This window comes from Tachysurus fulvidraco, chromosome 4 (genome assembly GCF_022655615.1).
Source record: "Tachysurus fulvidraco isolate hzauxx_2018 chromosome 4, HZAU_PFXX_2.0, whole genome shotgun sequence".
Lineage (NCBI taxonomy): Eukaryota > Metazoa > Chordata > Actinopteri > Siluriformes > Bagridae > Tachysurus > Tachysurus fulvidraco.
The window spans coordinates 27,393,804-27,411,584 of NC_062521.1; the positions used below are offsets into that span (position 1 = coordinate 27,393,804).

Genomic DNA, 17,781 nt, shown 5'->3' on the forward strand with positions numbered 1-17,781 from the left:
TTGTTTTTATATATTCTTTGTATAGTTCAGATTAATTTTATTAATTTAGTCATAATGTGTCTGTACAAACAATTAGATGGATCAAGTAAATTCCTGGCAAATCATAAATAATGTCCCATTTAATGTTTCTCATTTTTAGTTTCATTAGATATAACCTAATTTTCTCAGTTGAAGTTTCACTTTGTTGTCTAGCTGATTGTCTGTAAACGTTGGTCACATACACCTTGTCTTGGTTTCAATTGTTATCAACCAAATGGTCACTTTAAATGGTAACTGCGGTCACGTAGAACCTTTGTTTGTGGTGATCCATGATGTCTTGCTGCCGCTTCCATACTAATAATTGAATCAAGTTTATACGTTTAGCGTCCTAAATGTATTACCTTATGATACTTAAACCTTTTTAGGAATGAGTTCTTTTAGATGTGTATCTTGGAGTGAAATTTGGGTGCGGTTAATTTCTTACATGTCTCTAAAGGTTTGTTTTAATTTGTTCTCTGATGATCCTGCTCTGTTTCCTAAAATACAAGACAGGAACAAAGCAAAATTTTAGTGTGACTCTTTTACATATAGAGTTACGTATTAGATGCTAATATTTTGCTCTACATATTTTGATAATGGAATAATTCATCCAGTCTCAGAATACATTGTATATCTGTAACTGATCAGATGGTTCAAGATTCATACCCAGTCTCCGATGCCGTGGAAAAGTGCTATTGGTGCTATTGAAAAGTGAAATGCTCTGTTGTTAAAGTGAAAAAAACTATGAAAGGAAAAAAAGGAAACTAAATTTACATATAACTGAGTGAGTTGAATAAGTGAGCACACCATCTTGTTCAAAATAAACCAAACATTCAATGTAATGTTTAGATGTAATCATACAATATAAAAGATGTTATTGTTTACTTAAAGACAAAATTATTTTATAGCAGGACAGGGTGAGTGCATTTTCACATGTGCACTGATAACTTGGCCTGGTCATGCTTTGAAGATTTTTTTACTTTTAAGGGTCAAGCATACCATCTTTATGTATATACTGTGTGTGTGTGTGTGTGTGTGTGTGTGTGTGTGTGTGTGTGTGTGTGTGTGTGTGTGTGTATATATACATACATGCACTGTGTGTGTATATATATAAAGGCTTGCAGAGGCAGTTTATCTTTAATATTAACAATAATAATTAAATTATTATAATTATAATTCTTATAATTTACAGAGAGCGCTAGAACATCTAGACTGGTGAAGAGCAGGGAACAAACTTTGTTTTCTCTAGATTTAGTAATCATTTAACACTAAAGGATTTGTAGTGGAAATTTTACATATCATGAGTGTTTATATGTGCTTTTATGGTAAATTCTGTGCTTCAGACTAGGGAGATAGAGAACAGGAGGAAATGTCCCTGCCACAGATATTCATACCTCAAATGTTCCTGCCATAAATGTTCTTGACATAAACATTCTATGTGTTGAAAGGATGGGAACTTAGGGGAGAGTGGGTGCATGTGCTTGATAAGATCTGACTTTACCGAGGTCACTGAGCGGTCACAAACACAAGAAGACATCTAGGGTAAAAAAGGGAAAGCTGAATCACTAAAACTTTGCCTCTTCACTGTGTGGACTCAGCATTCTGCACTGTATGGAAAACGGCTTTTGCTGCAGCACAATAAATATCATTTGTACTTATTTGCTTTTACCACCAACTCTGAGTCTGACTGTTTTTTTAAATGTGGATCAAAACTGCCACCACAGGTTCAAAGCCTTTGTTTTATGTCTGGTACAAATATGTAGTCAACTTTAAGAGTTAAAATGTTTTTTACTATTATTATTTAGCCAGAAAGAGAAGTGTGAGGGTTACATGATCATATTTCACATTAAAACTGCCTAATTAAAAACACAAGATATCAGAAAATATACTGTCAGCAAAAACATGTTTTTACTTGTATTAAATAATAAAAAATTAAGTAAATGATTTAGTTATTTATATACATCACTGTTTAACAATCTGTCTGTGTAGGCTTCTATAAATTATTTTTAGGCATACATGATCCTTTAGTCAAGCCATAGTCATAGCAGATACTTTGTAAAGGGACTAAGTACCTTGAGATATCTCCCGATCTTCACTGAAAACCTAATGATGGGAGTGACATCCAACAGAGAAGATCTCTATCACTCCGGCCTCCTCATTTTTCCTTCAGTGTGATAAATCGGTGGAGCTTCACAAGACAGAGTATGGAAAATGCTGTGATTATTCTTATGGACTTGGCTCTTATTATTTCCCAAGGTTACACACCAATCAAATTGTATTGGCCTGTTAATTATTTAGCAGTAAAGTAAATTTACTTGGCTAACTGAACAGAATAGAATTGTTTCTTTTTATAGTTGTGTTGCAACCTGCCCCCTGTTTTAACTGAGGTTCAGACCTGACTGGAGGGTATATAAACATTTATATTTAGTATTTAAATATATTTAATATTAATCTTGAATTTTTGTATTATATTAATCTTTATAATAACCTTTTGTTCTATGTTTATGTTCTGTAAAGCTGCTTTGAGACAATGTCATATGTAAAAAAAAAAAAAAAAACGCTATAAAATTAAATTTGAATTGAATTGAATTTAGAGACTCCGAGTATAACCGAGAGATTATAGCTTAAACTGATACTAATAAACAAATTAACGAGTTAAATTGTAAAAACGCGGTAAAATGAGCTTCCATCTGCTGTTTGAATGTTGGCATGGCAACCAGTAAAGACCGGAAGTTTCGTCAAACCAGTGTGCGTGCAAACTACAAAAAGTCTGTGATAACGTGTCCCGGTTTTAGTTGTACGATATTTTTCCAGCAACAAACAGGATCCCTAAGATGACAACGTGTGTAAATTAAAAGCTTGGTATTAACGGAGTGTAACGGAAACTGGACGGATTCTTTGCGTCGAATAGAAACTTGAGGATCTATTGCTGGGAAGAGCTTTAGTGAAAGGGGAAAAAGAAAAAGAAATATCTGCTCATTTGCGCTTGGTAAGGCTTTCTTTCTTTGATTAATAAATACATCTTTTCGGGTTATTATAAATAATACATATATTGTGACTCTGCAAATGACACAAGTTGCTCAAAAGGTGCCTGAGTGTGTATACTGAGAAAAGTATAAACATTCAGTATATACTGAAAAATAGTTATGCTGAAAAAAGTATAAACATTCAGTATATACTGAAAAATAGTTATGCTGAAAAAAGTATAAACATTCAGTATAAAAAATTTATGCTGAAAAAAGTATAAACATTCAGTATATACTGAAAAAAGTTATGCTGAAAAAAGTATAAACATTCAGTATAAAAAATTTATGCTGAAAAAAGTATAAACATTCAGTATATACTGAAAAAAGTTACGCTGAAAAAAGTATAAACATTCAGTATATACTGAAAAATAGTTATGCTGAAAAAAGTATAAACATTCAGTATATACTGAAAAAAGTATAAACATTCAGTATACTGAAAAAAGTTATAAACATTCAGTATATACTGAAAAAAGGTTATGCTGAAAAAAGTATAAACATTCAGTATATACTAGGGCTGCACGATTTAGGGAAAATGTCATATTGAAGTCAATATTGTGATATGCGATTGCGATAATAAACAAATGGTATCATGGGTCAACTTGCTTGTTTCTCAAGGAAAATGCACGCACAGATTTTTTTTTAGAAATTTGTATTTCTAAACTCAAACTAGCAACAACAACAAACAAATGCAAAACGTTTTCAAATGAAAATATACAAAGGGTTAAGTTTGGTAAATTACCAACTTAAATGCAAGTTAATCGTGGTATTGCAGACACCATTATTGATGATATTTGGAGCAATATTACATGTAATTGTTAAACTTGATTCCCTTACATATACATTTGCTTTTAAGCCTAATTATTCATTTTGATTGTGATGTGATTGTGACAGGGGAAGAGGTTTGAGGTTGGGGTTGCTGAGTTTATTCTGTCACCACTTTTGAATAAGAAACAATATCAAGGCTATAAAACTTGTCAAAACTCCGCAAATCACAAAAGTATCAGTGAGAAGTTTAAACAGTGCATACACTCGAACTTGACTGCACATCTCATTTTTTACTTTATTGATACTGCTTTTAATCGTAATGCAAATACGGGTCATCTGGACATAAGATGTCATGTACAATAAAAGAGCCTGCGCAGGAAATATAATTGAACACAAAAAGCCGCCTAGACGGTGGACTTGCGCTCAGGATTATTATTTTTTTTTTTGAGCGGCATGTGGACGAATTCTTTCTACACACACACTATTTTATTTCTTGATAACAGACCGCTGCTAACTTATAACACACCGTTGCCATAAAAAAACAGAGTTTTGCCATGGACACACAGGATTCTAACCGTGGAGACGGAGCGCACTATTTTCTTTAGCGGAAGCAATACAATTGTTCAGCAGTTTCGTGTTGCAGCCACAGGCGTATGAGACCTGTAACTTGAGCAACAGCGCGAAGCCGCGAACTCGTTCTGAATATTTTAAAGGCGTAACAGCTGATGAAAAAGCAGAGACAATTGTAGATGAAAATGAAGAAAGATTTTATCTTAGTTTTTATTTTATACAAAACATTTTCGCCGTCTTTTGTCGTGAACAATAATCCATGTTACTTTAGTCTTAGCGTTTTTGGACCGTGGTGCAGTCTTGTCATTGTCTCGTCTTAGTCATGAAAAAGAAGGTTGTTGACGAACATATTTCGTCTCGTCTTGTCTGACGAAATTAACACTACATATAACAGAGGTAGCATTTTTTCTGGCCACCAGATCAGTGTCCGTCTGCTCGGCATCCATCTTCACCCGTTCCGTGCTGCACACCGGAAAAAGTCACGACATGACCTTACGCACGTATACAAATGATACCACACGTGCCACTGCCTAAACTGAAACTCACTGGTCTTTTTTTTTATTAGCGGATAGCGGTGTAGTATAGGAAATAGGCAAACAGCTTTCAGAGAGAATGGGTTGTCATGTCCACACATGCATTTTTTATTTCATAAAAATCATATATTTCATATAATCGCACAGGCTTGATATCACGATTGCGATATGATTAATCGTGCAGCACAAGTATATACTGAAAAACGTTATGCTGAAAAAGGTATAAACATTCAGTATATACTGTACCAGATTAAAAGATTTATGTGATTAAAAATATTGTTTATAATATGAAACATGAGTAAAACAAATATCAATATATTTGATATCAGTATTTCAAATTCAAATAAATTTATTTGTATTGCACCATTTACAATTGACATTGTCTCAAGCAGCTTTACAGAACATAAACATATAAAAAAAAAGTTATTATAAAGATTATGTAAAACAAAAATTCAAAATTAATATTAGATGTATTTAAATGTGTTTGCATTTATCCACAATGAGCAAGTCTGTGGTGACACAGGTAACTGTGGGGAGTAAAACCTCCCTTCAATGGTAAAGGAAGAAACCTTGAGAGGAACCAGACTCAAAGTGAACTTCAACCTCGTATGGGTGACACTGGACGTGTGATTATAAATATACATGATAAATGTTGTATTGATGATGAGGTTGTTGTCCTCAAAGACCACATGGAGTTGGCAGCTCCTCTTAATATAGCAGATTCCAGCTGGAGCTGGTAAATCTCTAGATGCCCCAGGATCCTCACAGTGTGGATCATCTCAGTGGAGGTCCAAAATCTTCATGGCACAGAAGACAAAGAGGATATGACACTCCTAGTGAAACTGCTTAAGCATTATAAAAATGCTTATTGATAATTATAATAATAAAAGTATTATGATAATAAAAATCCACAACTTCATACAATATAGGAACATGTTTTTAAAAATTAGGGTTAACAGGGTTAGGAAATTAACGTTCCATTGGATAGTGTCTAATGCAAATGAATTTAAATTACAGCTGTCAAGACTATAAATGGGCAGAAATGTGATTGTGATAACCAGTTTTGTGATTAACACTATTGTAATTGCACTTATGACCTTTCATTCATCTTCACTCTTGTCAAAATCAAATTTAACCATCTCCCACTAGAGTTATGGCACAATAAGCTTTTGCGTTTAACCTCAATGGACCATGTCTTTGGGACCTGTTAAAGAATAGTTCCAGGTTGACAGATATGACCACAGTGTGCCCACAAATTCACTCTTGATCGTGTCATAAAGGAAAAGTGACCATATCTCTGCAATGTTTGTATGCATATGCAATTCATAAACATTAGTGCATGTGCTTACCATTAGGCATGTGTTTCACACAACAAGTTTAGTGAAAGTTTTTTATTCAGAATAGAACCACTTTTGGGTTCTATTCTGAATAACAGGTTTCAATAACAATGTGTCCATTTACTTACCTGGTACCTCTGAGGTGCTTGGCCCTTTTATTGCTGCATTTAGCTATATCATTTTCATTATATTTATACCAGTTTATTAAAGTTTTTTGATGACTGATAAATAATAACATTAAATGTTAAATGATCTTCTGAAAAATAACTTTACAAAATACCAGCTAGCAACTAATGTTTGAAGCAGAAACACAGTGACTATTTATTAGCTTATTTGGTTGTCTTTTGTTTATTATTAGACTAGTACAGTTGTAGATAGTAGTCATCATATTCAAGCAATATTCAAAACATATGAAAAGGTAAAATAAAAACAGCTGCTTCTGAGACACTTTGTTGCTTAAAATATCTAAAGTTTGTAATCCATTTCTGTGTGGCTTCAAAATTAAGATTGTTGGTTTTGTATAATGTTCGGCTGCTGAATGATTTCATCGTCTGGTTCTAATGAAGCTAAACACCATCAAAGACAGATTAATTCCAAAAAGTGCAAGGAGGGAATTCACTACTGCTCGCTGTGTGGGAAAAGTTTCTCTCAAAATACACAACCGTATTTACACAGGAGAAAAAACATGTCAGTGCACAGTGTGTGGGATGAGGTTTCATGTATGAAAGTGCTTTTAAAACCCACCAGCACATTCACACAGGAGAGAAGCCGTATTGCTGCTCAGAATGTGAGAGGAGCTTTACAAGTGTGTGGAGTTTCAGTACACAGTAGAGGCACAGTAGAGAAGCCATATTGCTGCTCACAGCAAGATAATCTCATAAAACTTTGGGCCGTCCACATAGGATAGAAGCCGCATTATTGTTCGCTGTGTAGGAAGAGTTTCGCTCGAAATACTACCCTGAAAATTCATCAACTCATTCCCACTGGAGAGATGTAATTTCACTGCTTTTAGTGTGGGAATTTAGAGTTTTGGACATGATCTCAAATACTGTAGTATTAGTGAATGTAGACATAAGAAGATACAGTATTTTACTGGGTTGGAAATGGAAGTTGGACTGATAGACTATGTTGGGATTTTGACAATAATTGACAATACCGTATGTATAGAAAAGAACAAAAAGAACTAGATTTTTTTTTCTCATTCATTTGGATGAGACAACAAATGAAACAACAAACCTGGTTTGTCCACTTGGGTGATATCGATGATTACATCAGGCGAGGAAGCCTCTGTACAAAAATGTGATAAAAAAAATACACGACACTGTGTTCTAGTGTGGTATTGTGTAATGTTGGATAAGTTTCACATTATTACTCACTGTTTAATACAAAATATGTGCTTTGGAAATGTATGATATTAGAGTCAATGTTGCACCATTAAGATGCGGTAACCTGAGCATGGGTTTCTGTGTGTTCTTGAAAATCTTTAGCTAGGTTTCCTCTGAGCATTTGAGAATTTGAAGGTGAAGCAAGTTTTACTTGTGCACCCTGACTTATTAAAAGTGTTTATACTGTCTGATAATGCTTCGCAAAGTGGCTATGGGGCGGTGCTCTTCCAAATTCAGTATGGTCATGCTGTCACAAGGCCAGGCAGTTTTGCTTCAAAGACACTCAACTAAGCTCAACCAGTTATCTTGCATCTTTAATTGACCAGATGGTTCTAGACGTGTATCTGCCACACCCCAGACTCAGATGATAATGTGGTAATAGTTGGCTTATGGCAGTGAAATGGCCTGTTGTTGGACTGAGTCTTTGTCCTCAGGTGTACTTAAAGGAGACACCCTTTAGTCGAGGTTCTCACTGAGAAGACTACTGTGAATTTACTGGGATTCAAATATACAAATATATTCAATGAAAAAAATTACAGTAGTTACAAATGTTGCATTTAACTTAAACGACACCCTGACATTTTAGTTGAGGTTCTCACTGAGAAGACTACTGTGAAAAAGATTGCTTTTACTTGGTAAGCTTTCCTTCTTTAAGTAAATAAATTATTTTATGAACTTTTTTAGCCTGATTCCATTAAAAAAAATATATATATATACAGTGGTACCCCGCTTATCGACCTTAATCCGTTCCTTAAAACCGGTCGAAATGCGAAAAGGTCGAAGAGCGAATGTAATTATCCTATAAGAAATAATAGTTCCTGACCTCCACCGATACCCAATAATTAACAATTTTTGCCCCGTTTTTAGCAGTATTAATACTAAATAATACATAAAATAATACAGGTACATAAATAATATTGTATATAATTGTCAATGTCGGCGCACCTGCTCCACTCTCCGACCGGCAACAGAGAGGCGTCTCTGGAATATTAGTCGCTTCCGGACTACACCTTAGTGATGGGTGCTGGGAAGTCCGGAAGCGACTAAGAATCTGGAGACGACTCTCTGTTGCTGGAGTAACAAAAAAAAAGATTTTACTGTATTTACTCCTTAAGTACTCATTTTTTTGGACCCATATTTCTAGAGTATTTTCACAAATTTAAACAAAAAAAGATTTTACACTTTAAACAAAGTACTGTGTAAACAATATACACACACTAAATTGTTATATTGACCACTAAATAACACTAATATTGTTCACAAACTGAAGTTTAATTTACGATAGATGCTCTCTCCACGAAGGCTGAGGCGAGACTGTGAAGATCCTTCCCCTTGCGCCACGTGGGTCGAGGTCGATAAGCGGGGATTTGGTCGTTCAGCGGGCGCAAATTACGGTCGAAAAACTGTTTGCTAAGCGAAAAAAGGTCGATGTCCGAGCCGGTCGATAAGCGGGGTACCTGTGTGTGTGTGTGTGTGTGTGTGTGTGTGTGTGTATGTATGTATGTGTATGTATATATGTATGTCTCACTGATTCTTGAGTTAAGGGACAAAAGTACTTTTGAAAAGTGACAAACAAAAAATCAATCCTACATTAATTTGAACAGGATATCTTCATAAAAACGGGTCTCGTCGATCATGCCATGAAATGGAACAAGTTTTTTATTCAACCACTTTTTATAAAAATGTACCTTTGAACCTTTGTTTGACCTTTGAGTGTTCCTCACCAACAACAAGGGTGTTACCCCATTGTTCAGTTTGTCAAAGTCTTCTTACAGTCAGCATAGTTGAGGTACTCCCACAGAAGACTGTGGTGAAATTACTTTGATTAAAAAAATTATAATTTAAGCTTGGTAAGATTTATTTATTTTTTTAATAGTCATTTAAACTTTTTCTTTATTTACAATAATATAACTTAAATAACTGTTAAGGTATAAATAACTTTAAGGAAAAGTTGTGTTTTTATATTCCTTAGGGACTTGTTTCATACCCTGATAAGAAAACAATCTATCCAGTCACTTTGCATATTGACCAGATGGTTCTAGACGTGTACCTGCCACACCCCAGACTCAGAAGATAACGTGGTAATAGTTGGCTAATGGCTGTGAAATAGCCTGTTGTTGGACTGTGTTTTTGTCCTTAGGTGTATTTAAGGAGACTTAGACAATACAATATTCAAAATTGAGTATAATTTCTTGTGCACTAAATTGTTTCTCTACAATTAAAAACTATATTTGCCTGATTCGATTAATAAATGAATAAATCGATGGGTTAAACTTAGAATAGTCTAAGCATGCAATTCCAATAAAAATTTTTTCTTTATTTACATTAATATAAATTAAATAACTGTTTAAAAAGAAATAAATAGGAAATGTGTTTTATATTCTTTTTAAAAATGTCAAGTATGAAATTACTTTAGAATTACTTTAGAACTTTAGAATATTGTATTTACTAGAATAGACTTTATGCTAAAGGTACTGTAGATGGTCAGTTATTCAGTTACTGGATCGTTTTGTCATTAGTGTAGCTAAAGAAACAAAGTTAAATTAAATTGGCCTGTTAAATAGCCAGAAATCATGAAACATGCAAATAAATAGACATAACCCTGAAACTCTTGTTGGCAGCTCTATTTGTGAGGGAGCTTTATATGTTTACCTGAACGCTGATAGCATAAGTTTTGGATGCTTATTTAGCACCTAATAATCTAAGATATTTTGTCTACTGTTCTGCTACAGAATGAAACGTAATCGTCTGGCTGTCTTCACACAATAAATCACCACAGAGGGATTTGTGCAGAATGGACAAGAAAAGAATTCATTACTGCTCAGAGTGTGGAAAGAGTTTTTTAACTCCGAGTATACTTAAAGTACACATGCGAATTCACACTGGAGAGAAGCCTTATAGCTGCTCACACTGTGGAAAAAGTTTTACACAGTTAAATCATTTGAAAACTCACCAGTGCATTCACACTGGAGAGAAGCCCTATTTCTGCTCACACTGCGGAAAGAGTTTTACACAGACACTTTTTTTGATAAAGCACCAGCGCATTCACACTGGAGAGAAGCCTTATAGCTGCTCACACTGTGGAAACAGTTTTACATGTTCAAGTTCTTTGAAAAAGCACCTGCGCATTCACACTGGAGAGAAGCCCTATAGCTGCTCACACTGTGGAAAGAGTTTTACATATTCAAGTTCTTTGAAAAACCACCTTCGCCTTCACACTGGAGAGAAGCCCTATAGCTGCTCACACTGCGGAATGAGTTTTAGACATTCACGTTATTTGAAAAACCACTTGCACATTCACACTGGAGTGAAACCGTTTCACTGCTCACACTGTGGAAAGAGCTTTACACAGTCAAGTTCTTTGAAAAGGCACCTGCTTATTCACACTGGAGTGAAACAGTTTCACTGCTCACACTGTGGAAAGAGTTTTACAAGATCTGATCATTTGGAAAAACACCTGCTCATTCACACTGGAGAGAAGCCCTATAGCTGCTCACACTGTGGAAATAGTTTTACAAGATCAGATCATTTGGAAAAACATCTGCTCATTCACACTGGAGAGAAGCCCTATAGCTGCTCACACTGTGGAAATAGTTTTACACATTCACGTTATTTGAAAAAGCACCTGCTTATTCACACAGGATGAAGCTATATGAATGCTCACTATGTGGGAAGAGCTTTACAATTTCATCTTATTTGAAAACGCAGCTGCTTATTCCCAATGGAGAAAAATATATTGCTGATGACAATATGAAGTGTTGTAGCAGCACTGCTCGATTGGTTCCACCATCTCTCAGGGTAAGAGGCAAGTATACTACAAGACTCTTCTCTGTACTGGCACCAAGGTGGTGGAATGAACTTCCCCTAGAGGTCCGGACAGCTGAGTCACTGGCTATTTTCAAGCACCGGTTGAAGACCTACTTATTCAGGAAGCACTTCAACTAGCACTTCTTTCCTTATCCTTTGCATTTAAAAAAAAAAAAAAAAACCTTTGACACTTTTTCATTGTAACTTTCAACAAATGTTTTAAACTCATGGTATCTTAAGTATGTAACCTAGTGAACCAGCATTAATGTATTCCGTGTTAGAGATTTAAGCACTTATGTACGTCGCTCTGGATAAGGGCGTCTGCCAAATGCTGTAAATGTAAATGTAAATGTAGAGATTTAAGAACATTTAAAGGAAACAAAGAAAATTGTTAAAAGGCATCAGCAGATTTATACAGAAGTTCCCCATGCAAAACATATAATGGTGAATAACACAGAAACTGTCAAGAAAGCTTTCAGTTCATGTGTACTTTAATGTACCATAATGAATATATAGGAAGGATACAGTTTACATTAAAATGTTTTCCAAACTTGAGGTATAGTTGAGTGCTTAAGCATCTTTTCAGCCTGAGCCTCAGCCTAGAGAGAGCCTCTGCTTTGAAAAGCATAATGTTTGGTTCCAGTACCAGTTCCATGTTTGGTTTGCTGGGATGCCTCAGCAAACTAAATGAATATAGACCACTGGCACTCACATCACACATAATAAAGGCACATATTGAATGTCCCAGAAGGCAGTTAGAAACATAGGTGCTCCCCAAGGAATTGTTCTGTCTCCTGTTTTAGGAATAGGAGAGAATTGAGTTTTAGGATTCATGAATTCCCCTAGACCCAAAGCTAAAACTGAACCCAAATACACTTTAGGAGACATTCCTGACCAAAAGCAAAGTGAACAAGAACAAATATTAAAGGTAAAAAGGAAGAGGCATAGAGAAGCTAAATGGGATAGGAAAGGGGAACAAAAGCAACTGATGTTTGCTAAATAACTTCTGAAAGTAGAAAACGTAGTTACAGAAATGAAACAATTGAATATGAATTTAATACAATTCCAATTGCCATAAATGCTATCGCAAGATTGCAGATTATCAGATGCTGTACCTAGACAGCTGGAAGAAGATTGCAACTGACTAAGAAGATTCATGTGATAAGTTTTATTTATCAGAAGTTCAAGAGAGTTCTGATTGCTTTTATTCACATTTATATGTATCCCTTTTTCTGTAATTGAAATATATATTTTAAATGTTGAATGTGGCTAGATGAAAATAGAACAAGCTGGTCCATATAGCTACAGTATGTTGTAAGCCTGGCTGATGTAAATCTCTGATGTGCGAGATATGACTCATTGCATAGGCACTGCAGGGGCATATGTGTTGCAAGAACAAGGGAGGTTTAAGTAAGTTAAACACAAAATGATGTAACCAAATGATTTCCTAATAGACACGGGGGCCCTATCACTCTTTTACAAGAGCCTGTGCACTGTCCTGTACATTGCCAGGCAAATGCAATGGAAGTGCAGGTCGGATGCTCCACAAGTGCCCATCCCTAAAAATAGTATATAAAGCTTGTTGCATTGAATATCAGGTGTGCATTCTACTATAGGCAAGCTTATGCTTAGTTACTGCACCACAGTTGCATTGTTTAAGTATTGTGCATCAGAGAACAAATGCAGGCTAACACTTGGATAGTGTTTCTTGGTTTGTTACTATCTTTTTATTTTAATTACTTTTATTTATGCTAGAATTGTTTAATTATTTGAATTAGATATTATTTGTAATTTAATTTTATTTACATATATTACATACACTTATTTGTATAACATTAAGTTAATTAATAACTTAAGTTCAAACAATAGACTAGGTAGAAGAACTTGAAGAGGATCCTTTGAAGACGCTGAGACTTCGAAGGACAACGGACTCCAAGGTAAGACCAGTCTTGATTTATACTGTCTGCCGTGATAGCAGCTTACTCGTGCAAAACATAGGATGCACTCCTTATTGGGTCTGTCGAAGGTTTGTCAGTACAATTACTTTACTTCATTTCTTTTCACCCACTACACTTTGTTTTTCCAGCACAACACAAAGCATATCCATATTCATATTTTTTTTCTTTTTTTAATGAAATATATTCATACATTTACTAATAACATGAATAAATATTTAAACATTAATGTGACTTTGCACTTTTAATTTTTTGCTTATTCTGTCACTTATTAACGCTATCTATACCAGTAGATAAAAAATACCTGTATAGTTGGGTGTGTATATACTGAATAAAGAAAAAATAACAATATTTTGCCTGATTTTGGGTAATACATTTATTTAATAAGGTTTATTCCCAGTGAAACTGAAATGTATTTTTATAACAAAATATATTGGTCACTTTATTTCTACCTTTTGAAAATTGGCATAGCATTTATTTGATAAATGCACCACAATATGACTAATGTGACATCTAAAGTTTATTTTAGAAGCTGATTCAGATAGTACTAGCAAATTCAACATATATGTTGATCACAACTGGTAATGTGACTCAAAGTCCTCTATATTGTAACAAAGGTTTATTGTATTTTGCACATTCTGCTTGTCAGTGTGTGCAGCAATGCCAAAGTTTGCTTTTTTTATTTTCATTAAATGTTACAGTATTTTCTCAGTTGGGGATGTGATAGCGTAGTGGTTACGTTGCTGGCCTACCAATCGGAATGTGGAATGTTGTGGGTTCAATTCCCACGTTCACCAGGCTGCCGTTGCTGGGCCCCTGAGCAAGGCCCTCAATCAAGTTTATCTGGATAAAAGTGTCTGCTAAATGCTGGAAATGTAAATGAATTGTATAAAAATCCTTCACAGACTCCGAAAGTAGTTATAGTTGGCTGTATTCTGCATTTAATATCTGTTGTGTATCAGGCTTACTAGTTTGTCCTTTTGTAATCCTGCTCTGTTTCATGAAATATGAAACAGCAATGTAGCAGAATTTTAATGTAAATCTTATATATTTAGAGTTATATTTTAGATTCCTAATATTTTGTTATCCATACCCTGATAAGGGAACAATCCATCCAGTCACTTTGCATAACAAGATGGTTCTAGACGTGTACCTGCCACACCCCAGACTCAGATGATGGTGGTAATAGTTAGCTAATGGCAGTGAAATGGCCTGTTGTTGGACTGAGTCTTTGTCCTCAGGTGTACTTAAAGGAGACACCCTGTCATTTTAGTTGAGGTTCTCACTGAGAAGACTACTGTGAATTTACTGGGATTCAAATATTCAAATATATTCAATGAAAAAAATTACAGTAGTTACAAATGTTGCATTTGACTTATATGTGGTCGTTATGGTTCCCAGGGTTTTATCCAATATAATTTTTTTTATCGTGTTATTGATGGACTCTGCACAGAGACAAGAAGTAGGACACTATGTAATTTAATTTAATTTCACTAATAAAAAAAGAGAAGAAATTGTGTATTTTTTTTTTAAATTATTAATTCTTTATGATATTAATTTTTAAGGTCATTTTAACTTAAGATTTATTTATTTTTAATGAATGTTAACTTGTTTTCTTAATTTACAATAATATAACTTAAATAACTGTTAAGGTAGAATTAACATTTTAAATGTAGATTAAAAACTCATCTCTTTAGTCAGGCATACACATAATACGTCCCATAATATTGTGCAGTATTACATCAGACTTGCAAATATTATAAACAGCAGCTATGTTAATCCATCTGTACTGCTTCTCTCTTTCTACCATTCCGAAGGCATCCTGATATTGTACCAGCTCCGATTGTCTTCCGTGTGATAAAGATTTTGGACCTCCACTGAGAAGAGGCCGACTGTGAGAATCCTGAGGCATCTAGAGATCTACCAGCTCAAGTTGGACTCTGCGATACTATAGAGGAGATGTGAACTCCATGTGTTCTTTTTAATCAGTACAACATTTGTCAGACTGTATATTTATAATCACACCTTCCAGTGTCACCCATATGAGGATGGGTTCCCCTTTGAGTCTGGTTCCTCCCAAGATTTCTTCCTTTACCATTTAAGGGTATTTTTTCCTTTTTCCACTACCTGAGCCACTCCAGACTTGCTCATTGGAGATAAATACATACACATTTAAATATATCTAATATTATTCTTGAATTTTCTATTTTATTAATCTTGATATTATTCTTTATATTAATCTTTCTATGTTCATGTTCTGCAAAGCTGCTTTGAGACAATGTCAATTGTAAAAAGTGCTATGCAATAAACTTGAATTGATTTGAACTTTGTTTTTATATTCTTTAGGGACTATTAATATTATATTTGCAACAATAGTCTTGATGCTAAAGGTATACAGGCTTTTTTTTTTACAGTGTAGCTGGTTGATTTGAGAAATTGAGAAGTTAAATGACTATTCAACTTGTAATGAATAAATGAATAATTTTGTGAATGGGTTAGCTTCATCAAAACTTAAATGTAATTTTTGCTTTAAGTAAAGTCCATGTACAATACTTAATGATTCTTAGAGGTTAGAGGTTCCTGCTAATTTTTGTCAGTGGGGCCTTAATTAGTGATGAACCATGTGTATTACATCTGCTTCAGGTAATTGCACTCACTAGCATCATGTGGTAATTATCTTATATTTACTGTTACTTTTAGCCTAATTATTGTATGTATTGTTTGCTGAAAAAATACATCATACAAATAATGAAAGAAACCGGTAAACCTTTGATGTCATAACTTGTTAAGCATAAAAAAGAATGGAATTAAAGATAAAAATAAAACCAAAAGTATAAACTGCATAGAACTATATAAAATATGAAAATATATGTATGTACATAAATGCATATGGTTTTAATGATTGTCCTTAAAGTGTCCATGTGCAGTATGGTGTCTATAAAGTGTGTAAAGTGGCTCTGCGCTGTGCAAGTCCAGAGATAGAGTGACAGTCCAGAGTTAAAGTGTCATAGTGCAAAAAAAGTTTGTGCAGAAAAAAGTGAAGATGGAGGGAGAGGTCCAGTACTAGATCCAGTGTTGTATAAAGTACTAGAAAGCAATACTTGAGTAAAAGTACAAGTATTGTACTAGAAAAAGACTTCGGTAGAAGTAAAAGTCAACTTTTAGAATATTACTCAAGTAAAAGTCTTAAAGTATCTGATATTTACTGTACTTAAGTATCAAAAGTAATTTTCTGATATTTAATGTACTTAAGTATTTGAAGTAAAAGTAAAAAGTAAAATTTCAGTGATTTTCGGTAGACATAAGAGCAGGGGCGGTTCTAGGGTTTCATCGTTAGGGGTTTTAGCTCTCAGTGAGAATTAAAAACAAGACAAGTTTTATATTATATATTATATGACTACATAGTAAGCCAAAAGTTATGGTATTATTAAATGGCAAAAGTGGACACCAAAATTTTATGCATGATGTAATGAGTCCAGTCTTGAATCAAATCAGTTCATGTATGTGTGCATTCTCTACAATGAATGCGTCCAATGAATGCAGTCATTAATAAACAAATATTCACAAGACAAAGACCAAATCAATAAATGTTATTTTTATTTAGTATTGAATTGGATTGTTTGCATTAATATTTTGTTTGTGCTATCAACTCTGGTAATAAGAAAAGTGAAATTTCACTGCTTTTGATTGCCGTATTTGCGGCTTTCAGCCGAATAAACGCCTCCAGCTCTGACTGCACGTGCCTGTGCTTCTCTGTAGCGCGCGCGGACGTGCGTAATGCAATCTAGGAGCAGTGATTCACCAAACCTCCCTTATTACAGTCACACACATTTCTTCTGATTTTATTTTGTAGTAACGAGTAACGAAGATGCTTAGTGGAAATATAACGGAGTAAAAGTGTACATTTTATCTAGGAAATGTAGTGGAGTAAAAGTGAACGTTGACATAAATTTAAATAGCGAAGTAAAGTACAGATACGTGAAATTTCTACTTAAGTACAGTAACGCAGTATGTGTACTCCGTTACATTACAACACTGACTAGATCCTGGGTGTTTCCTGGTTTAAGCTCTGAATGGCCTGCGGGAAGAAGCTTCTCTTCATTCTCTCTGTGTTTACTTTCAAGGAGCAGAAGCCTTTCCCTGAATGCAACAAAGAAAAGAGTTGATTGTTGGGATGTCTCAGATCTTTTACAATCTTTCTGGCCCTTGTCCGGCACCACGTGCTGTGGATGTCCTGCAGGTCAGGGAGCTCAGTGTGGATGGTAAATTCAGCTGACCGCACCACCCTCTAAAGGGCTCGTCTGTCCTGCATGGAGCTTTTCCCGAACCAGGAAGTGATACTACCTGTCAGGACCCTCTCAATGGTGCACGTGTCTTTAGAACCT

At 34.7% G+C, this 17,781-nt stretch overlaps 1 protein-coding gene across 1 annotated transcript; it reads left to right on the top strand.

The window, feature by feature from the left end:
• Positions 1–2,756: 2,756 nt before the first annotated feature.
• On the top strand, positions 2,757–11,434 carry LOC113662940 (gastrula zinc finger protein XlCGF8.2DB-like). Its single transcript, XM_027178139.2, has 2 exons — positions 2,757–3,007; positions 10,367–11,434. Exon 2 carries the CDS (start codon positions 10,429–10,431, stop codon positions 11,278–11,280), a length of 852 nt encoding a protein of 283 aa, XP_027033940.2. The 5' UTR covers positions 2,757–3,007; positions 10,367–10,428; the 3' UTR covers positions 11,281–11,434.
• Positions 11,435–17,781: the final 6,347 nt, after the last annotated feature.